General features: G+C 33.7%; 1 protein-coding gene across 1 annotated transcript in view; it reads left to right on the plus strand.

The window, feature by feature from the left end:
- The window catches only part of LOC122807193 (aldehyde oxidase 3-like), a 1,326,697-nt gene that overhangs the window by 831,736 nt on the left and 469,331 nt on the right, over nucleotides 1-25,630 (plus strand). The window contains exon 25 of the mRNA XM_044078243.1: nucleotides 7,552-7,743. Coding sequence (XP_043934178.1) covers nucleotides 7,552-7,743 — 192 coding nt within the window. The remainder of the gene's footprint in view (nucleotides 1-7,551; nucleotides 7,744-25,630) is intronic.

The raw sequence follows: 25,630 nt of genomic DNA on the forward strand, positions 1-25,630 counted from the left end.
GAACCCACTTACTCTCCACATTATTTGATGCTTCTCCAATCCTAGTTAACCTAAATAAAAGCACTCTAAACAAACTATTCACTTGTTATAACACAATAGCTACATTTGCTACTGATGCTTCCTACAGATCTCACCATTGTCTCGCCTTTCACAAACTGTCCTGGATGGAATTACTTAACTTACTTACCCTAAATCAACTCACACTAGCTCACCAAAGTCTCTATTACCCCAACAAATCCCCAGCCCTATATGGCCTAATCAGCCACTACACCAACAACTGTCAGCTGAGGTCCACCGATAAAGGACTGGTAGAAGTGTCTAAAAGTAAACATAACTCAGGTGATTGCCTATACTCTTGTACCATTGCAAAAATGTGGAACTCCCTCCCACTCAAAGTCAAGACACAGACAAAGTCAGTTTCAAAAAACAGTTAAAATCCTATCTCACCAAGTCTTGGATATGTACATGCTCTGACCCGAGCTAACTCTTTTAAAACCAGTCTAGCCCCATTAGTCCTCTATATATGTGTTATACTGTCTTCCTATAACCTCAAAACCCATATAATTCCTTTTAATACAAACTTTATCAGCATTTATTGAATTATGTATTAAGTATTTCAGCTTTACATTGCTGTTATATTTAACAATGTTGTGAATATCCTCATCTCTTCACTGCATGACTAATACTCCTGCAGGAATCTTTCACAAAATTGTTAGCTTATTTTCTAAATTGTTGTAAGCTTTTTCTTGGGACTGACATTTTGTATTATATGGTTTATTGGATTGTCATACTGTATGGAGCTTTTCTCCCCAGGCCTCCACTAAAAATGGGCAACCCTGCCTAGTTGGATTACTGGTAAACAAATGTAAAATAAATAATAAAAATAAAAATTACTTTCCTCTGTCTCTACTTCTTTTTCTTTTGTTTCCATCATACATTCTTTTATTTCCATTTTTATATCTTCCACATTCATTTTTTCTTTTTGTGTTTCTTCTGTATTATCCACTAAAACTTTCTCCCTATCTTGGTCTGACTTTGTTTCCTGTATATAATTACTTTAGCATTACAGTCCATCCATGAATGTCCTACGTTTTCATACTTTATGCATTTTTGCTCACATTTTTTTTTGCTTTATGACCAACTTTACCACAAAAGAACATTTCCTTTTGTCACAATTGTTAAACAAATGACCATTTTTACCAAACAAAAATGTCTTTGGTTGTCCACAGTATATAACAATCCCTTATTTCCCTCCCCATTAATTAGACTGAACAAATGCATTATTTTGTCATTTTTCATTTTCAGTCGAACACCACATTCCCATTCCCCAGTGCATAAACCTCTATTGTCATAGATCTTTGTAATGTTCATTACATCTCTATACACAGTTTTTGAATAGTCTTTTAGATCATCTCTTTCAAATTCAACTTCAGTTTGAAATTGTATAAATACTATTTTTTTGCTTCTCTGTTAAATGCCTGCACAACAAATAAGTTCCAAGGGTTTTCATTCATTCTTTTTTCATATTGTTCTAAGAATTTTTCCATATACTGCATCTCCTCAAAGAAAATGTCACAAAAAGTATCTATGTTAATACAAATAAATGCTGTTACCTCTTCAGTTCAATACCCAGTGGTGAAATTATGCTGTCCCATATTTTACACCTGTCCAGTTCCTTTTCCATTTTGCTATTTATCATCACCCAATGCTTTCTTCTTAGTTCTGTTTTCTTCTCTTCTTTTGGCTTCTCTTGCCATTTGTGCATACAGCTTATTTTCTTCCTTCCTTCCTTATTTGCTGAAATTCTTCTTATATTCTGTCCATTATTTCTTCCCACAACACTGCCTTCTCACTTTATGGCTTTCTTTGTTCAATTAGTTTTTTGAAATAAACATCCCACAACCACCCCATCAACTGGAGTGTTGTACCAACACACTCAGGTGTTAGAATCTGTTGAAAACAAATTTTGTTGAAACAAATCTTTTAAATCCATAACATCTACTTCAACTCCTTTTTGCCTTTTAACTAGCTCTCTTTCTCCTTCTTTCCTCCCTTCTCCATTCTTTCCACTCAACCTCTGACTTATTATTTACCATATCTGACCTTTTTTGCAGTTTGATTAACAGCCTTACTCATCTCCAATACTTGAAAAATACATTCTCCTCCATTTTAGATTTTTTGCTTCCTGCTTCTCTGAGCTGCCTTCACACCCAAATCGGAAGTTAAACACAACAGTGAAAAGAGTCCCCTGTATGCAAAGAGTAGGTTTTTTATTTTTATACATATATACAATTCATATTTTTAAATACTTAGATATACTTACATATTTACAATATTTACATATTTCAACATCATTGAATATATTGATATTTCTATTTTAAGTTTTCTCTCCACTCTTTTACCCACAACCAAAACCCATATTTTTCTAGTATTTTTGTCAGTTTCCATTTTCTATTTTATCTGATTTCATTAAGTATTTCATTCCATATACTCCATGTTACATAGACTATGATTGTGTCCATTTTCGTACCTTCATTTTGGGATCTTGTCCCATAAAACCCATTCTCTGTCATGTCCATGTTTAGCATTTCAAATTTTAAATAACTTTTAATCAAATCATGTTTAAATATTTGTTTCCACAATTTTGAATTCTCTCACATTTAAAAAAACATGTTCTTTAGTTTCCAGTTCTTTACATTTATTACATATTCTATCCTTTCTCTTGCATGGCAAATTTCCCCCACTGGTAATTTTCCTATGGACAGCCTCCACAAAAAATCACTGCAATCTTTAATTCTTTTATGATTTCTCTATCTCATCATTATTGCCTTCTTCTTATCTATCTCTAACTCTTTCAATGGATCCTCTAAATAAAAGGATATCATAATGTTAACTTACCATTCCTTTCTGTTCTTTTCTGTCACATTCTTTTTCAATTTTCACAATACAATTTTACTATAAAATTTTTTCATTAATAGTACTTTTACTTATTTTTTCATTTCCATTTATTTCCAAGTGTCTCTATATTTACAATACATTATTATTTCTGTCAAATCTTTATTATTTTTCATTATTCCTTTTAGTACTTTATACATACTTAAAGAGGCTGCATGTACTATTAGAGTTATCAGCCCCAATCCCCCTTATTCATCTTTCATGTACAAAATTCTCCTCTTAACCGGGTTCAGTCTTGACCCTCAAATAAATGAAAAAATTGTCTGCATAATTTCTTTTTCATATTTTATTGGCATCATATAAACATTTGCAATATAAGCTAATTTACCTATTTTTTATGGTGTTTGTTAAAAGTGCTTTCCTTTTTTATGAAAATTATATATCTTCCAGAATGTGATCATGTATTTGATTCCTTTAACAACTTTATCCTATTGATCATGTCTGTATTCTCTGTTTCCAAATACTATTCCTAAAATATCTATACTCCTTTCATTATATTCCACACCTCTGATAATACCTTCATACCCAAATGCTTTGATTTTCTCTTTATCTATGCTTAAACCAATTTTCTTCAACTGTGCACTGAATTTTTCATTATTTTTTTTCCATCCAGAACTTTTTTTTTTGCTATTATTACAATATCATCAGCGTAAGTATACATTATTGGTAACTGTATCTCCTTCATCATTCTATATCCTCCCATACTTGACATTTTATTAATTTCTGTGTTCATGATTATAGCAAATATTATACTGCTTTCAGGAAATCCTTATTTTATTCCACACTCTATTTCCAAATCTTCTTCAATCCAACTGTTTACATTCAATTTCACATAATTCTTTTCATATATTGATTCAATTACTTGTAATATTTTTTCACTTATGTTGTATGCTTGTAAAGTTCTCCATAATGCTTTATGCTGAATATTATCATATGTCTTACTGACATCACCTATCATGATTTTTATTTCCACTTTTTATTAACAATATCATCAATTACTTCCCTTATTATTCAGAATAGATCTTGACTCCCCTTTTCTTTTCTTCCAAATTCTGATCATATGTTGTTGTTTTTCTTTTGGCTTTTCCCAGTTAGGAGTTGCCACAGCGGAACTCTGGCCTGCTAATGATTGGCAGTCGATTTTTACAGTGTTGAGGTGCCAGCCCGATGCCCAACCTTCAACGAAGACACCAAATTCTGATCATATAGTCTTTCTATTTTACACTGTCGTCTTTTAGTTACTATTCTCATGAAAATTTTATAATCTATGTTATTTGGTGAAACTGATCTCCAATTTTATTTTTCATCTTTATCTCCTTCTTTAATAACAATTTTATCACACCTGTGCAGATTTCTTCATACTTAATTCCTCTTTCTAGCCACTTTTTCATTATTTCTATAAACACCATTTTGCCAGTCATACATTTCTTTATACATGCTATAGTCAATTCTGTTAAAACCTGTAGTTAAACTGCATATAAAGCTATTAGTCTATATACATATTTTTCCATCTTATGTCTGCTACTGTTATTTGGCCCAGTTTTACTATTGCAATACCAATATTTTTATATTTTCTTGGTATAGTATACATATATCTAAGCATGTTTCTTTGCCTATATTCCAAATAACAGTATCATTCCATTTTATTTCTGTTTGCAACCTTTCTTCTTCCGTTAGCATTCTAATATCTTCTAACACTATTACTTGAGCATCTACTGCAGCACACCATTGTAAAATACTAATTCTTCCCTTAATATTCTTCATACTGTTGACATTCAAAGCTAATATTTTTAGCTTTATAGAACAGTCATTAAAATAATCTTCTTATCCCTTACCTTTCTTATTCTCTCCTACTGTTATATTTTTACATTTTATTTTTCTTTCCCTAACTCTCTTCCCTATTGAATTTTTCTTGCTTTTCACAATATGCCACTCTGACTCTTCTTCACTTGTTGTATCTGTTTCTCTTTCTTTTTCATTTTCTTTCTCTTTGTCTTTCCCTTTAAATTTAAATACAATTTCTGTTTTTTTTATTGTTGTGCTGTGTGCTGTTTTATAGCATTCCTTTCTAACTCTTTTTCTTGTATAATTTCATTTTCATAATCATTTTCATTTTCTTGTATTTCTACCTCACATTCTAACCACAACTGACCTGTATCACCACATTTATTACATTTCACTTCACATTTATTTGTATTATGACTTGTTTGACCACATAAATAACATCTTTTTGTCACATTAATTAATTAAATGATCACTTTTTCCACAAAAATAACAAGTCTTTTGTTGTCCTCTGTACCTCACAAAACCTCTACTGCCATGCACATTAATAATATTAGGTATGTGTGTCACATTGTTAGTTTCCACTTTTAAACTTATTCCACATTCCCAACCCCAGTCCAAAATCCTCTTTCATCATAGATTTTAGTAGTGTCCACCACTGCTTTACTCATTGTCAGCAAATATTATCTCAGTTCTTTTACTCTCACTACAGTTGTAAACTGAATCAAAATTTTTTTTGTTTGCCTGAAAAAAGGCTTGCACAACATAATACGACCATGGAAAGTCTGCTTTCTTTTTTCATAGGCTCCCAAAAAGTTTTCCATAGCCTGGCCAGTTTCAAAAAACAAGTCACAAAATGGTTCTTTGTTAATTAAAATGAAAGCTCTTACTTCTTCAGCTTTTATGTCCAGAGGTGCCATAACATTGTCCCATACCTCATATCTGTCCAGGCCTTTTTCTTTTTTACTGCTCAACCGAACAACATATTTTTTCTTTACTTCATCTCTGTCTTCTCCTTACTTCCTTCTTCTATTTATACCTAGGACTTTTTATGAAAGCTTTTCTGGCTCTTTTTCCTTCTCTTTTTCTCCCTCTTCTATTTTTTCTATAATGTCACTCTGGGATATAGCATTTCCACTTTCTGGCTCACTCTGGCTAACTAGCTCCTCCAGATACTCATCCTGAAATCCTTCCAACCGAAGGGTTGAAATATATTTTTCTGCCATTTCTTCTGTTTCAAACAGGTTTTTCTGGAAATTTTCTTCTGAATCCATCTTCACTACTGCATTTAGTTCCATCTCCTTCCTGAGCTCCTCACCATCAGCAGACAGCATTTTCTCTGCTTCCACATCACCTGAACACATTTCTGATAGTGATTCTTCATTGTTTTCTTCATTTTCAAAACATTTAACTTCCAAATTGCCTTGGCTGTCAGAAGCCATGTTTCTTCCTGTTTCTGATGGCTGCCTCCATGCCTAAAAAGGAAACAGGAAGTCACAATGTGTAACACCCAGTCTCTTCCCCCTACTGCAAAGAATAGGGGAAGTTCCAAGATGCCTTGGCCAAATTTCCCCTAGTAGTATAAATACCACTTTGGGTCTCCCCTGAAAAGAGGCTAATAGCTAAGTGGGATTAACCCAGTCAACAAAGAATAAATAAGTACATAAATAAATAGATGTCTAGATAAATAAATAAATATATTATTCCATAAAGTAAGGTATTCTACAACTATGGGAATAAGGGATTATATGAAGGGTATCATCTGTAATATAAAATCTTTGCTTTGATGTCAGTTTCAGGATTCATTTTTTTTTGGCTGAAGTATTGTTTAAGTAACCATGGTTTGATGAGTTACTATTATTAAAACAGAAGTATTCATAATATCCCTTTATCAAGTTTGCACTGATTTCTGGAACTATGAAGAATTTGTATTCTGTCTCATGCTATTTAATGACAAAACTATCTGCATCCCATATCCTGTGCTGGATCATCCTTCTTAATTGCTGCATTTATTCTGCTATATTATCATTGTTGTCATATTCTCCCTCCATGCATGCCTTCGTGTTTATCAAATGATTAAAAACAACCTACCAAAGACTCAGTTAAGCAATTCATTGATGAAGTTTTGCATTCATAGATTCATAAATTTACACTAGGTTAATGACCACCAGGGTCTTTACAAGTTTAGCTGTGCAATCCAGTTTTGTCCCTGAGTTCCTTGGATGCCTTTATAGTGGGGTATGTTAGTAAAGAAGCAACTAAAGGTTATGTTGAGGGGATATGTTAGTTGAGGTTTAATTTACTTACTGTCAACCTCAATCCATCAGAGACATGGGGGCCAGACCAGGGGTGCATTTGCAATTTCCCATCAAATTATCAAGGTTGCTTTTAAATAGGGTCATGAATGAACTCTGCTTCATGTAGATGAATTGTGTGTGACGTGGGTAGAGCAAAGTGTTATTAGAGGTACCTGATATGTGGCTTGGGGGTTAATCATGTTACACTGTATGTGTAATGGGTAGGGTAGGGTGGGACTGGCAGTACTTCATTAGTGCTCTGGCTATCATTATATAAACCACACTTGATCCTAAAGCCGCCAATGAAATTCATGTATTGCTACTGCTTCATCGAAGCATGTTGCAGTCACAAGGCATGTTTAGGTGATCTAGAAATGGGCTATATAATTCTGTCAAGTACATATTTTTAATATCTTTTTTTATGTTGGATGTACATGTGCATGTCTGGGTATGTGTACTAAGATTACAAATACGAATGCTTTAAAGTAATTTTTTGTTTATCCTCCCTCTATAAAAGGTAATAGAGAAAGCCATACTACAGGCAGATAATGCCTACAGTATTCCCAACTTTCGGTGTGCTGGATTTGTTTGCAAAACCAATTTACCATCCAATACTGCATTCCGAGGATTTGGAGTACCAGAGGGACTTCTGATTACAGAATATTTGGTAAATGAAGTAGCAATGAGATCTGGAATACCACCAGAAAAGGTAATTATCTTAGTAGACCATACAAAAAAAAATAGCATTGTATTGTTGGGAATTGTTGATGCCTGCACTAGATGATGTTTTTTTCATAAAGCAATGTCACTCTAATGGTACACAAAAGGAGATCAAATAAAGGCAGGAGGTGCATGTACTTGCAGTGAGTCAGACAACTCCAGAAACAGAAATGTACTTAAAATGCAATACACCAGAGTGAAACAGAAAGATCTGAAGAATAAGAAAGCACAGGGAAGAATTTTAACCCCAAAAGGCTTCAGTAATAAATGTCAGCTGTAGAAAGGGTTCACAGAAAGATGCAAAATGCATGCAGTGACAGTTACACTGTGATATGGAACAGAAGATGCATAGCATGCTGAGGGATTTTTTTCCATTAGTGATTATAACCATGGTATATCTCCATACACTTTAGTGACCACGGTGGCTCATGATAAATTCAGAATTCCTGCAGGATATGTACATTCATCTTTTCTATGTAATTTGACTGGTTTATGTAATTCAGCATTATTGCATCACACATACTCACTAGGTATGGGTCTACTACAAGTCCTTGCATGCTAGTAGCTTGTGACACAGTTGCTCACTGCCATTTGCTCTAAATGGCAAGTGTTCTAACTCTCTCTAGTCTGATCCTAGTCAATTGCCTAGCCCTCCCACTATTCGACTCCTCTGAAGTGTGTAGCCCTAACAGTACCTTAACTATAACCCTAAAACTCTCACTAGGTCCCTAACTCTAAACATAGCACTCCCAATCCTAAAGTCCCTGATTGCTCCCTAAAGCTAAAACTGAACACCTCCTCACTAAACCTAAAGTGATCTCATCTATTGACTATCAGCTGCCTAGTTAGTCCCAGCCCATTCGTTCCTCTCTACCTTGGTGGCAGTAAGACACTGAATCACGCAAATGCTAAACAGAGAGAGCCATCATCCGGGCTAGCATGAAGGCTGTTTGGTGCTGTGGGACCATCAGAAGACCACCAGTGTTCTGTGGCCCCTGTCCTCTTAACAGGCCATTCAGGTTATCAGCCCAAGCAGCTTGCAGGTGAGAGATTTTATCTCCAGTAATCCTCTCCCTACCTCAGCCCTCACTTCTGCAATTTCTGATAGTCTTCCAGGGCTAAACACAAAGCTGCTCATAAACTCAGGGTACCAGGGCATTTCTAGTTATCCCTAACCCCACCCCAGTGGCTGACATGGGCTGGTAAGTTACTGCAAGATCTGCCTAAGCCCATGCCGCTACATGCATGCATGTTCCCACACATATGCAGGAAGAGCTCCCATCATTGGCCTGGGAACTCCAAACCCTCATCTGTGATGTCTTGTTAATCTCTGTTGCAGGTATGCCTCTCCTAGCAAATGGCAGATGACCAACTGGACCATCAATTCTTCCCCAGGCTGGGTGAGCTGTCATCACATTCTGTTCGGGGTCTATGCCACTAATTGAACTCAGGTCATCTGGGTCATAGTCAGTGCTTTTTCCGTCTATACCATTTAGATTAGGATATTCACCAACTATATTTAACCTATTCTTCCAGCTCTCAAAGTGAAACTGTTTATGATGAACCTCGCTTGTCGGTTCCTTACAGAAATCTAAAAGAATTAAACTATCAGCTCATAACATATACCACAGCATGTGTCCTTATTTCTCTCTCTGGCTTTCTCATTCATTCAGTAATCTTAGTGAACTCAGTGCTGTTAATTACCCGTAATAACCTGCTACTTTGTCTTAAACATTCAAGTATGATTTTCCTTTTTCTACTTTACATATCATATCAACACCGCACATGACATTGGTTCAGTCTTTCTTAATATCTTGTCAGCAATGGATTGAAAACGCCATTCATATATTTTTTTAAAGTTCTTCATAGAGCTGACTATTGGTTGCTATAGCATTATTCAACAGTCCATAAAACTGGCATCTATGCACAAAGCACAGACTAGGGTGTGGTTGGGACAAACTTTTTTAAATAAATAATTTTTTAAAAACAGTCTACATTCATAACATCCCCTATGACTATCATACCACAACATGTAACAGTCCACTGCATTAACTAAATTACATTTTATTTTTTTAATAGCACTTATAAAAGTTACTTTGTATGAAATGGAAGTTAAGAGGAGATTTATACGTAGTTTAATTGTAAAAGAATGGGTGGCATTATGAATCATAAAGTTACAAATCATAATGAAGGTTTAAAATTTTTCTTTAGGTGGAATTTGTAGTTGTTGTATAGTTTGTATACTGCAGTGTTCTCCCTCCATAACATTACACTTCATGTTGATAGTACAGTATTGTGATTTGTACTGCTTCATTATACAAACATTAACTGTAAAGTTACACAAGTAAGATACAGCACCAAAAGATGCTGGAAAAAACACAAACTGTTGAAACAAAAACCAAACCGCGAAAATGCTTCAATAAAACACCAAATTACAGTAAACAGATAATAGAAACACTGAAAGCTGTACAATTATTCTTCCAAGTAGAACCACCAATTTATTAGCACAAAAGATTAGCGATTTCATCTCTTCACCATGAAAACAGATAAACTCACACAGCACAACTTCCTTTTTATACAAAGCAGTAACAGGAAGTAGAAAATTAAAGCAACACACCCCCTAAAAAACCTTCTTGTCCAACATATATAAATCAAGAATAGTAGGTCGCATTTACATAGCCTTAAAAGCAAAAAAAATATATATATAAAAAAGTATACATCACTATATATATATATATATATATATATATATATATATATATATATATATATATATATATATATATATATATATATATATATATATATACACACCCAAAACAAATAAATAAACAAGTGTTATAAGTGTTATATAAAAAAAAAATATTGTAAAATATAAAAAGGTATACATATATATTAATTTTAATATTTACACATAGTATGAATACATAAATTATATATAGGTTATTTAAATTAGTAAGCCTGTATGAAATAAGAATAATAAATAATTAACTATGATTAGAGCTCATTTAGCATGTTTTATTATGATATATTATTATTTTAATATTTGTGTTTTTGATATTTATATTTATCAGTTTAAAAGTATTGCACATGCCTTTATACTGAAGATCTTAGTGCAGACTGCATATATTTGTTTACTTTAGTATTTATTTTTAAAATATATATATGTTGTAACATAATAACTCAATCCTGAAAATTGCCCTCATTATTCACTCATAGTGAATGTTTAAGTATTGATTTTGTCTTTTAACTTTTTAGTGGAAGTGCCTTCAGAATATGTCCTTATAATGCTGCTTTTTAACTGTTGTAGTTTTTAATTTTCTTAATTGTTTTATTGAATTATTGAGTGTGAATGATTGATTGTTTAGATAATTAAGTGTTGATGAGTTTAGTATATAAAGTTGTTCATTTTGTAGAAAGTTTTCATGGTCTGAAGAAGCGTACAGGGAAAGGCATACTTTTTTACCACCCAAATAAACCTTTTTGTTCTTTAAAACTATACAAAGTCCTCAGTTGCAGTGGATTTTGTCTTTATATATATATTTTCTCGCTTTATTTCACAACAACGCATCACGACTAACTCCCCAGTGTGGAACTCGACTATGTGCCAGAACCGAGGATACCTAGGAGAAAAGAAATGTGGACAACACTCCTAAATGATGGACTTAATCCTTTATTGAATCTGGACTTAAAAGCACCGAATGGTGAGAATAGTAATGACAATTTAGAAATGTTTAACAACAAGATAAAATCTTTGGAGAATGATCTGTGCAAGTTTCAACGTTTAAACTGGCAGAGAAAGCACATGGAAGCAAATTAATCCCTAGAGGAATTTTGTATGCCTTCCTATGGTGATTGGCAGGAGATTAATTTGGAAGCCAGCATGCAGTATGTTAGTCTCCTAATAGATTACTTTAGCCCAATAGAAAGAGCTACTCTCTAAAATTAACATCTCTCAACAAGAACTTGTTGAAAGTTTCACTGGTGATCAATACCAAAGAAGAATGGACAGTCTTTTCAGTCAAGTGAGACTTTGCTTCAAAAGAATCTCCCAACATCCAGGCTCGCATGCAGACACCGAACACGCGCCGCATGATGATGACCGTCGCGACAACGGAACCAGCACTGGCGACATCAAGAGTGGTTCACCTGAACCTCCATAACATTACACTTCATGTTGATAGTACAGTATTGTGATTTGTACTGCATCATTATACAAACATTAACTGTAAAGTTACACAAGTAAGATACAGCACCAAAAGATGCTGGAAAAAACACAAACTGTTGAAACAAAAACCAAACCAATTACAGTAAACAGATAATAGAAACACTGAAAGCTGTACAATTATTCTTTCAAGTAGAACCACCAATTTATTAGCACAAAAGATTAGCGATTTCATCTCTTCACCATGAAAACAGATAAACTCACACAGCACAACTTCCTTTTTATACAAAGCAGTAACAGGAAGTAGAAAATTAAAGCAACATACCCCCTAAAAAAACCTTCTTGTCCAACATATATAAATCAAGAATAGTAGGTCGCATTTACATAGCCTTAAAAGCAAAAAAAAAAAAAAAATATAAAAAAGTATACATCACTATATATATATATATATATATATATATATATATATATATATATATATATAGATATATATATATATATACACCCAAAACAAATAAATAAACAAGTGTTATATAAAAAAAAATATTGTAAAATATAAACTTCGGACTCAACACGACTTTGTATAGTTTTAAAGAACAAAAAGGTATACATATATATTAATTTTAATATTTACACATAGTATGAGTACATAAATTATATATAGGTTATTTAAATTAGTAAGCCTTATAAAGGAAGTATGAAATAACATAAACAATAAATAATGTTATACCTCTATATAACTATGATTAGAGCTCATTTAGCATGTTTTATTATGATATATTATTATTTTAATATTTGTGTTTTTGATGTTTATATTTATCAGTTTAAAAGTATTGCACATGCCTTTATAATGAAGATTTTAGTGCAGACTGCATATATTTGTTTACTTTAGTATTTATTTTTAAAATATATATATGTTGTAACATAATAACTCAATCCTGAAAATTGCTCTCATTATTCACTTATAGTGAATGTTTAAGTATTGATTTTGTCTGCATGATTTTTAACTTTTTAGTGGAAGTGCCTTCAGAATATGTCCTTATAATGCTGCTTTTTAACTGTTGTAGTTTTTAATTTTCTTAATTGTTTTATTGAATTATTGAGTGTGAATGATTGATTGTTTAGATAATTAAGTGTTGATGAGTTTAGTATATAAAGTTGTTCATTTTGTAGAAAGTTTTCATGGTCTGAAGAAGCGTACAGGAAGGCGCCAAAAGCTTACCACCAAATAAACCTTTTGTTCTTTAAAACTATACAAAGTCGTGTTGAGTCGAGTTTATATTTTACAATAAGTTACCTCTCAGTTGCAGTGGATTTTGTCTTTATATATATATTTTCTCGCTTATTTCCACTACAACGCACGACATGACTACCCCCAGTGTGGAACTCGACTATGTGCCAGAACCGAGGATACCTAGGAGAAAAGAAATGTGGACAACACTCCTAAATGATGGACTTAATCCTTTATTGAATCTGGACTTAAAAGCACCGAATGGTAACACCGTAGAGAATAGTAATGACAATTTAGAAATGTTTAACAACAAGATAAAATCTTTGGAGAATGATCTGTACAAGTTTCAACGTTTAAACTGGCAGAGAAAGCACATGGAAGCGTGTAAAATTAATCCCTAGAGGAATTGTATGCCTTCCTATGGTGATGCTCAGATGGCAGGAGATTAATTTGGAAGCCAGCATGCAGTATGTTCTAATAGATTATTTTAGCCCAATAGAAAAAGAGCTACTCTCTAAAATTAACATCTCTCAACAAGAACTTGTTGAAAGTTTCACTGGTGATCAATACCAAAGAAGAATGGACAGTCTTTTCAGTCAAGTGAGCTCGTATGCCCTTCGGTTGCAGCAAATCAAACAACGAAAGCTGCAACGTGACTTTGAAGACTTTGCTTCAGGTAATGTCTTCATTTGGCCAAGGAAAGAATCTCCCAACATCCAGGCTCGCATGCAGACACCGAATACGGCGCCGCATGATGACACAATCGTGACGACAACGGAACCAGCACTGGCGACATCAAGAGTGGTTCAGGAGGATAGCTCGAGAGAGACTTTTACTACACCGCCTGAACTCCCTATAACAACTACACCTCAGGCAACCACGTCGACTCCTCTTCCTAACCAGGAAGCGTATCGTAACAAACTTGGTCACAAGAATTTAGGTGCCATCTCAAAAAATGAAAGTACGGCTTTTTTACCTTATCCCATAAAAAAGTTAGCGCCTATGAGAGAACGTCGGAACAGTTGGAGCAAAAAAAGAAAGCTATCGGAAGACAACAAAGAATGAGACATTACAAGTAAGGAACCAGCTCTTCTTTAATATGTCCAGTTTCCGTTCATGATGAAGAGCTCCTCAACAAGGGACTATCTTTCAAAGTAGTGTTCTCTCAGAAATAATGACTGACCTTAGAATGTTTAGCTAAATTTTTTTTCAAATCATCTGAAACTAATGACTGTGTTGCCAATGTTTCAAACTTTAAAAAGAAAAGTTCTTTCTATCCAGTAATACCAGGGCATGTTGAACTCTTTACCAAATTATGTGAAAAGGACCTCTATGATTATTATACGAGTAATAAGAGAAAATGTATGTTTTTTAATATGACAAATGGTATGTTTTCCTCTCTTCATAACTTGAAAGATGACAAAAGCCTAGTTTTTAGACCAGTGGATAAAGGGGGTGGGGTAGCTATATTTGATAAATCGGCATATCAAGCTTTAATGCATGGCATGTTAAGTGACCACACTACTTATCAGGAAATTGACAATTTAGAGCTGTCTAAAATTCTATCTAGAGTTAAAGATGAAATATATGATGCACTTATGTGTGGACAAATATCGGAAGAACTGTATGATTATTTTACTATAGAAAAACCGTTCCTACCTGCCATCAAAGGATTGCCAAAAATGCATCCCCATTAGACCAATAGTGGCTAGTGAGGGATGGGTAACAGAAAAGATATCAGTTTATTTAGAAAAAACTCTAAGACCCATAGTCAACAAAATTCCAAACATCTTGAAAGATACTTACCATCTTTTGGAGTCGTTAGACTCCATGGATAAAGAACTGATTAAAGGACAACATCTACTAGTTACATTAGACGTAACTAGCCTTTTTACATCCATACCCAACATGGAAGGAGTACAGGCAGTGAGAGAACTCTTATCAACATGCACAACCTTAAAGAACAATGACATTATTCTCATTTGCCAGTTGTTAGATTTAGTTCTTTATAACAATGTGTTTTGTTTTGAAGGGTGTCTTTACCCCCAGTGCAAACACCTATGCGAATTTGGTAATGCATAAGTGGGAAAGAGATTTCATTTTTACTCATCCATCTTATAGAAAAATATTGGCTTACTACCGTTTTGTGGACGACATTTTATTGGTATGGGAAGGGTCAGAAGAAGAGTTTTTAGAATTTAAAGATCATCTGGAAACCACCACAACATTTTTAAAATTTACAGCGCACACGTCTCATGAATCAGTGAATTTCCTAGATGTATGTCTTAGTATAAACAATGGCAAGCTGAGTTCAACTTTATTTAGAAAAGCCTGCTGGAGGAATTCTATACTGTGCTATGATAGTATGCACCCCCGCCATGTTTTTAAGGGGATAGTCAGGAGTCAGTTCCTTAGAATATCTAAAATTTGTAAAAATAAAGATGACTTATCTCGTGAAGCAGACATTTTGGAAAATATTTTTCTTGAAAGAAAATATGATGAAAGCTTGGTGAAGAACATTAGGTCACAAGTGTTGAAAGAAGAAAAAGCCACAACTTTATCCTTTGAAAATAATTCCAAGCATTACTTAGGGCCTAGAAACCCAACTAGTAGAAAAGGAACATTAAGTTTTTTCACTACATATACTAATGATAGTCAAAATGTCAGGAGAATAATTAATAATAACTGGAAAGTGCTACTAACAGACGACTATACGCAACAATTGGTAGGCAAAACACCTCATTTTGTCTACAGGAGTAATAAGAGTCTCAAAAGAATGCTATGTGATAGACCCAGCAGGAATGAACAAGTTTTAGTTGAGAAAGCAGGCACTTATCCCTGCAACAGATGTAACTATTGTAAATTTATTACAAATGAGCAAGTGTTCATACATCCGGATACTAAATATGTTTTTAAACCAAGATTTTTAGCATCGTGTGACAGCTCAGGTTTGATTTATTTAGCGACGTGTGTAAAATGTTCAGCATTTTATGTTGGCTTAACAAAACGTAAGCTTAAGAACAGGGTGTATAATCACATCTATGATATCAAGAAACAAAATGAATTGAATGCCTTAGCAAAGCACGCGCAAAGTTGCCCAGGACATTCCTTTGAGTTCAGAGTTCTGGAAATAGTTGAACCAAACATCAGGGGAGGAGATTACATTAATTTATTAGAACTCAAAGAATTAAAATGGATTTTTAGATTAAAAGGGCGTTACCATCCAGGTTTGAATCTTTATGTTTCAATCAAACCATACTTAAATGCACGTAGGTAATTGGCTTGAATCTGAAAATGTTTTTAACATGTTTTTTAATATGTTTCTACATGTATTTATGAGATAGTATTTATTTATATATTGACACCTTTTGACAAATTTGGCATATGCGATATATCTCAGAAAAAGTGTATACATTTTTATCAATTTTTATCTATTCATTATCACATGCTATCTAGTCTGTGCTAAACATAATTATTTTACAGATTATAAATATTAGTAAACATCCTTCACTCATGCTCTACTATTTATTTATATACCCTCTCCCCCCTTCCCCTTTCCTTTCTTTTTCCCTCTCCCCTTTTGATTCTTTTTATTTCTCTAACCTTTCTCATAGTTTTCACTTTCCTTCCTACTTTCCTTCCCATTTGATTTTTCATGGTCATATATCTTTATATACATATATATTAATTTTAATATTTACACATAGTATGAGTACATAAATTATATATAGGTTATTTAAATTAGTAAGCCTTATAAAGGAAGTATGAAATAACACAAACAATAAATAAGTTATACCTCTATATAACTATGATTAGAGCTCATCTAGCATGTTTTATTATGATATATTATTATTTTAATATTTGTGTTTTTGATGTTTATATTTATCAGTTTAAAAGTATTGCACATGCCTTTATACTGAAGATTTTAGTGCAGACTGCATATATTTGTATATTTTAGTATTTATCTTTAAAATATATATATGTTGCAACATAATAACTCAATCCTGAAAATTGCCCTTATTATTCACTCATAGTGAATGTTTAAGTATTGATTTTGTCTGTATGATTTTTAACCTTTTAGTGGAAGTGCCTTCAGAATATGTTCTTATAATGCTGCTTTTTAACAGTTGTAGTTTCTAACTTCCTTAATTGTTTCATTGAATTATTGAGTGTGCATGGTTGATTGTTTAGATAATTAAGTGTTGATGAGTTTAATATATAAAGTTGTTCATTTTGTAGAAAGTTTTCATGGTCTGAAGAAGCTGCATAGGAAGGTATTTACCACCAAATAAACCTTTTTGTTCTTTAAAACTATATAAAGTCGTGTCGAGTCCGAAGTTTATATTCTACAATAAGTTATTTCTATTTTAACTACGGCCTCTCAGTTGCAGTGGATTTTGTCTTTATATATATATTTTCTCGCTTATTTCCACTTGTGGAACTCGACTATGTGCCAGAACCGAGGATACCTAGGAGAAAAGAAATGTGGACAACACTCCTAAATGATGGACTTAATCCTTTATTGAATCTGGACTTAAAAGCACCGAATGGTAACACCGTAGAGAATAGTAATGACAATTTAGAAATGTTTAACAACAAGATAAAATCTTTGGAGAATGATCTGTACAAGTTTCAACGTTTAAACTGGCAGAGAAAGCACATGGAAATTAATCCCTAGAGGAATGCGTATACTTTGTATGCCTTCCTATGGTGATGCTCACCCCTACCTGCTTAAGCGATGGCAGGAGATTAATTTGGAAGCCAGCATGCAGTATGTTCGTCTCCTAATAGATTACTTTAGCCCAATAGAAAAAGAGCTACTCTCTAAAATTAACATCTCTCAACAAGAACTTGTTGAAAGTTTCACTGGTGATCAATACCAAAGAAGAATGGACAGTCTTTTCAGTCAAGTGACAGCAAATCAAACAACGAAAGCTGCAACGTGACTTTGAAGACTTTGCTTCAGGTAATGTCTTCATTTGGCCAAGGAAAGAATCTCCCAACATCCAGGCTCGCATGCAGACAGATGACACGAACCAGCACTGGCGACATCAAGAGTGGTTCAGGAGGATAGCTCGAGAGAGACTTTTACTACACCGCCTGAACTCCCTATAACAACTACACCACAGGCAACCATCTTCCTAACCAGGAAGCGAACAAACTTGGTCACAAGAATTTAGGTGCCATCTCAAAAATGAAATTTTACCTTATCCCATAAAAATGTTGAACAGTTGGAGCAAAAAAAGAAAGCTATCGGAAGACAACAAAGCCTTCCAAAGAATGAGACATTACAAGTAAGGAACCAGCTCTTCTTTAATATGTCCAGTCATGATGAAGAGCTCCTCAACAATGGACTATCCAAAGTAGTGTTCTCTCAGAAATAATGACTGACCTTAGAATGTTTTTTTCAAATCATCTGAAACTAATGACTGTGTTGTCAATGTTTCAAACTTTAAAAAGAAAAGTTCTTTCTATCCAGTAATACCAGGGCATGTCGAACTCTTTACCAAACTATGTGAAAAGGACCTTTATGATTATTATACGAATAATAAGAGAAAATGTATGTTTTTTAATATGACAAATGGTATGTTTTCCTCTCTTCATAACTTGAAAGATGACAAAAGCCTAGTTTTTAGACCAGTAGATAAAGGGGGTGGGGTAGCTATATTTGATAAATCGGCATATCAAGCTTTAATGCATGGCATGTTAAGTGACCACACTACTTATCAGGAAATTGACAATTTAGAGCTGTCTAAAATTCTAGCTAGAGTTAAAGATGAAATATATGATGCACTTATGTGTGGACAAATATCGGAAGAACTGTATGATTATTTTACTATAGAAAAACCGTTCCTACCTGCCATCAAAGGATTGCCAAAAATGCATAAAGGTATTGTACCCCCCCCCCATTAGACCAATAGTGGCTAGTGAGGGATGGGTAACAGAAAAGATATCAGTTTATTTAGAAAACCTCTAAGACCCATAGTCAACAAAATTCCAAACATCTTGAAAGATACTTACCATCTTTTGCCATGGATAAAGAACTGATTAAAGGACAACATCTACTAGTTACATTAGACATCCATACCCAACATGGAAGGAGTACAGGCAGTGAGAGAACTCTTATCAACATGCACAACCTTAAAGAACAATGACATTATTCTCATTTGCCAGTTGTTAGATTTAGTTCTTTATAACAATGTGTTTTGTTTTGAAGGGTGTCTTTACTTACAGACTTCGGGGGTTGCCATGGGCACCCCCAGTGCAAACACCTATGCGAACTTGGTAATGCATAAGTGGGAAAGAGATTTCATTTTTACTCATCCATCTTATAGAAAAATATTGGCTTACTACCATTTTGTGGACGACATTTTATTGGTATGGGAAGGGTCAGAAGAAGAGTTTTTAGAATTTAAAGATCATTTGGAAACTACCACAACATTTTTAAAATTTACAGCGCACACGTCCTATGAATCAGTGAATTTCCTAGATGTATGTCTTAGTATAAACAATGGCAAGCTGAGTTCAACTTTATTTAGAAAAGCCTGCTGGAGAAATTCTATACTGTGCTATGATAGCATGCACCCCCGCCATGTTTTTAAGGGGATAGTCAGGAGTCAGTTCCTTAGAATATCTAAAATTTGTAAAAATAAAGATGACTTATCTCGTGAAGCAGACATTTTGGAAAATATTTTTCTTGAAAGAAAATTTGATGAAAGCTTGGTGAAGAACATTATGTCACAAGTGTTGAAAGAAGAAAAAGCCACAATTTTATCCTTTGAAAATAATTCCAAGCATTACTTAGGGCCTAGAAACCCAACTAGTATAAAAGGAACATTAAGTTTTTTCACTACATATACTAATGATAGTCAAAATGTCAGGAGAATAATTAATAATAACTGGAAAGTGCTACTAACAAAACACCTCATTTTGTCTACAGGAGTAATAAGAGTCTCAAAAGAATGCTATGTGATAGACCCAGTAGGAATGAACAAGTTTTAGTTGAGAAAGCAGGCACTTATCCCTGCAACAGATGTAACTATTGTAAATTTATTACAAATGAGCAAGTGTACATACATCCGGATACTAAATATGTCTTTAAACCAAGATTTTTAGCATCATGTGACAGCTCAGGTTTGATTTATTTAGCGACGTGTGTAAAATGCTCAGCATTTTATGTTGGCTTAACAAAACGTAAGCTTAAGAACAGGGTGTATAATCACATCTATGATATCAAGAAACAAAATGAATTGAATGCCTTAAGTTGCCCAGGACATTCCTTTGTGTTCAGAGTTCTGGAAATAGTTGAACCAAACATCAGGGGAGGAGATTACATTAATTTATTAGAACTCAAAGAATTAAAATGGATTTTTAGATTAAAAGGGCATTACCATCCAGGTTTGAATCTTTATGTTTCAATCAAACCATACCTAAATGCACGTAGGTAATTGGCTTAATTCTAAAAATGTTTTCAACATGTTTTTTAATATGTTTCCACATGTATTTATGAGATAGTATTTATTTATTTATATATCGACATCTTTTGATAAATTTGACATATGCGATCTACCTCAGAAAAAGTGTAAAAAATTCTTCATCAATTTTTACCTATTCATTCATTACATGCCATCTAGTCTGTGTTAAACATAATTATTTTACAGAATATAAATATTAGTTAATATTCTCCACTCATGCTCTATTATTCATATACCCTTCCCCCTTTCCTTTTCCTTCCCCCCCCTTTTTGATTCTTTTTATTTCTCTAACCTTTCTCATAATTTTCACTTTCCTTTCTTCTTCTTTTTATTCCCTTCCTACTTTCCTTCCTATTTGATTTTTCATGGTCATATATCTTTATATACATATATATTAATTTTAATATTTACACATAGTATGAGTACATAAATTATATATAGGTTATTTAAATTAGTAAGCCTTATAAAGGAAGTATGAAATAACATAAACAATAAATAATGTTATACCTCTATATAACTATGATTAGAGCTCATTTAGCATGTTTTATTATGATATATTATTATTTTAATATTTGTGTTTTTGATGTTTATATTTATCAGTTTAAAAGTATTGCACATGCCTTTATACTGAAGATTTTAGTGCAGACTGCATATATTTGTTTACTTTAGTATTTATTTTTAAAATATATATATGTTGTAACATAATAACTCAGTCCTGAAAATTGCCTTCATTATTCACTCATAGTGAATGTTTAAGTATTGATTTTGTCTGCATGATTTTTAACTTTTTAGTGGAAGTGCCTTCAGAATATGTCCTTATAATGCTGCTTTTTAACTGTTGTAGTTTTTAATTTTCTTAATTGTTTTATTGAATTATTGAGTGTGAATGATTGATTGTTTAGATAATTAAGTGTTGATGAGTTTAGTATATAAAGTTGTTCATTTTGTAGAAAGTTTTCATGGTCTGAAGAAGCGTACCACCAAATAAACCTTTTTGTTCTTTAAAACTATACAAAGTCGTGTTGAGTCCGAAGTTTATATTTTACAATAAGTTATTTCTTTTTTAACTACGGCCTCTCAGTTGCAGTGGATTTTGTCTTTATATAAAAAAAAATATATATATATATATATATATATATATATATATATATCTACACACACACACACACACACACACACACACACACACACACACACACACACACACACGCACACACACACATATATGAATAAAGAAAACAAGTCCCCCCACAAAAAAAAAAAAAAAACTCTCACCAAAGCTTTAAGTTTTAAAACATTGGCTAAAGATGCCTGCTCATGTAAACCTGGTCAATGGATCGCATTAAGCCTATGTTGCAAAATAAACTCTCTTTTTTCAAGTAGCAGAGACCATGCCCCACCTCTGTTACTAACATCAAGGGTTTCTAATGCAATACAACTTAAGAATATTATTCTCAAATTCAACACAGTGTTTAGACAGAGCACATATATCCTTAATTTTAATATCCCTCAAGTGCTCATAAATAAGGCTCCTAAATTTTCTTTCTGTTTTCCCAGTATAGAAACATGTGCAAGACATACACAAAACACAATATACCACTTTCTCTATATTACACATAAACTTACCAGCTGGTTTAAATTTATAACCATTAATTGTAATTTTACCTATCTCCAAAATGTGCTCACAATAGGAACAAAAAACACCTTTCTTCAATGTACCCAATATTTTTTGTCAAACAAATCGTTTAAATTATTGCCCCACTGGTAAATAATAACTGGTCCATTACTAATTTTACACCTAATCTCCCTGTTATATTTCATCACCTTGCCAGTTCTTTACCAAGACATCATTTATTTTCCTACTTGAGCTATTAAATGTAGAAATGAAGGAACTTTTATATTTATTTATATCACTATTACAGTCACTGCCCCCATTCTATAATGTGGGATTATCAGATCAAATATCTCCAATCATGGCCCTAGTATTCAGGGCACCTTGGGGTCCTGTGTCACCCACCTTGGAAACATTACCCAGAATGGGCTTATAGAACCTCCTTTCCATTTTATTCACAACTTCAAGCATGAGCTCATTAATCAACCTAGGAGGGTAACCACATCTTAAAAACATACCCTTCAATACATCACATTCAGCCAGAAATAAATCAAATGTTGGCACCATTCTGGCTGCACGTGCAAATTGTCCTTTTAGGACAACCCACTTTTGTTTAAATGGGTGGGCAATGGAAAAGGGAAGACAACTGTTTGAGTAGGTTTCTTTCCAAAATACTGAAGAAATAAACCTACCATTAATCTGATTCTTACAAAGCAAAACATCCAAAAATGAGATCCTCTCCTCATTCACACAGTGGGTGAACTTCAGAAAATGTGTTGTTCCATTAATATATTCTAAAAATAATTTGATCTCATCTTTTGGGCTTTCCCATAAAATAAATAAATCATCCAAAAATCTTGTGTATAGTCAACAGTACTGAAAAAATCTAGAATCAAACAAGTATAGCTTCTCCCATTGAAACATTACAATATTAGCATACAGTCCCCCACATGCTGAACCCATTGTAACAACCTCCTTTTGTAGAACAAATTCCTTCTCAAAAAGGATAAAATTATTTATCAAGACCATTTCCAACAGGTGTTCATACAAATTAATCTCCGATTGTGGGACCCCTTTAGCAAACAGGTAGTCACAAAACCACTCCACCCCAAGTATATGTGGGATGACTGAATCTAAATCCTTTATGTCAACTGTTATGAAAATATATACATCTTTATATGCAAGTTGATCCAATTTATCCAAAAATGCCCATGAGTCCTTACAAATGAAGGGCTCTAACCCTTCAAATTAATATAAAGAAATTTAATTTCACCAGTGGATGTGTGATGGAACCTCTAGCATCCACTATTGGATGCATGGTGGGTTGTTCAGTGCTTTTATGCAATTTGGGAAGCCCAAAGATAGTAGAGGTAATGGGGGAGTGAACCAATAATAGCCAAGTTCACTCAATGAAATACTGCCATCAATAAAGAGATCATTCAATGCACCTCTAATTAGCCTATAAGCTCCATTAAACTGATTCAATGAACTGGGCTCATACATTGTGCCAGTAAGAATTACCCTCATTTTCGCAATGCATGTCAGGCTTAATAATTCTGATGGACTTATTACATCTCAAACTATTTAAACTCATCCTTTCAGACTGGTTAACACTACAAAATTCTGGTAAATTATACACATGAATATTCCGTATGTCAGTCTCACATAATTTTTCAAACAGTTCCAGTGAGGGATGTAATGGAGGATTAAAGATGCTAGAAATTTTAGGAATTGCTAAAGGGTTAGTGACACTATGCACATTATGAAACATAATTTCAGAATTGAGTTTCCTAACATATTTTTTCAAATGAATAAACCCTTCCCATGCATCCTTGCTCTTGCATTTCAAACTCTATCTATATTTTCCTTTCCTTTCTTTACTAACATTCACATTGCACTAATATATATTTTTTCTTTTGTATAGTGCCCAATGCACCTCTCTTTCTTTTTGTTATGGTTATTATTCCTTATTACTCAATTACAATTTTTTGTGTTTGTAAGTATTAGTTTAGATCTGTTCTGCTGTGTTTTGTGTGTATGGTATTTTCATGTGCCTTTCTCCCGGCCTCCGGGCCGGAGGCCCTTTCGGGCTCGGGCCCAGTGGACTTCCCGAAAATCTCACTAAATAATAAATAAATAAAATTATCCACATCCATAGACCTACTTGGAATGAAGGTGAAACATTTTGCAAACAAATCACAACAGCTTCTATCAACAGAAACTGAAGAAAAATAAAACACTTTAAAATCATAGTCATTAATGTAACAAATTGAAACAGGTCATATAACAACAGTATTAGTTTGATTATCCATCATAGTGTCACAACCATTCATGTCCTGTTCTGATATCCCCAGCCCCTCCTGTTGTACGAACCACCCCTCCTGTATGGTCTCAGTGGTTGTTGGAACTCCGCCTGCTGAGCAAATTGGTTCTGATCTCATTGTTGATTTCTCAGCCGCTCTGAGCGCCTCAGTGGGGGAAATTCATCTGTCCCTAAAAAACGTTCACCATCCACATTCACAAAATTTATTACTGCATTCTCCCCACCAAATCCACTTTGTTCCACTGGCTGCAATTGTTGCCCAATAAAATGTTTTTCCCTCACTGTTGAGATTGTGGGGGTGGGGATATGCAATATTGTCACTTTATGCCTTTTGGTCTTTAACCAGTTTTTAAGCTTTCTATTCTTAATCACAGTCATCTGTTCCTCAACAGATCTAAAAATATGAACATATTCCACTGCAAATTCCTTATACTGAGAGTCTTGTAAAATTGAACTCTCCAGATGCACCACCTGTTCACTTAAAGTCTCTATGAGTTTCTTATTATGTTTGATTACCAGACCATGTACTTCATTCCATGCCTGTCAAGTATATGTATCAGTTCATTAGAGAATGGATAATTTGCAGCCAGCCCAGTAGGAAAATGCCACAAAAGCAGTCCCTTTGGCACAATATACAGTTTCAAACATTCAGAAAAAATAGGCATTGTCCAAGTGCAATTTTTTAATTTTCAAAAGAATATAGTCTAATTCCAACAAATTATTTGTAATATTACCACTGTCCACCTTTTGCTACCCAGTAAAACAAAAGGAATTGCATAACTAGTCATGCAGAACAGGGGACCATTTCTCACATGACTACGCTATTCATTAGCTGCATTAACACCATTCAACACATTAATAACCTGCCCTTCATCGAAGGCTGGCACATTATTCAAACTTCTTTGCAGTTCAGACTCTCCATGAAGGTTCAGTCCTCTTTGGGAAAAAGAATGAATGTAGGAGCCATTGTTGTTTGATAGAGATGTATTAAAATGGGGTGCTGCCACTTGTTCAATTCGTTTCAAATATTGTGAAAGCTGCTGGATCAACAAAGTTAAATCCCCAATGGA

The sequence above is a fragment of the Protopterus annectens genome, chromosome 7.part0, assembly GCF_019279795.1.
Source record: "Protopterus annectens isolate FY-2018-M chromosome 7.part0, PAN1.0, whole genome shotgun sequence".
Classification (NCBI taxonomy): Eukaryota; Metazoa; Chordata; order Ceratodontiformes; family Protopteridae; genus Protopterus; species Protopterus annectens.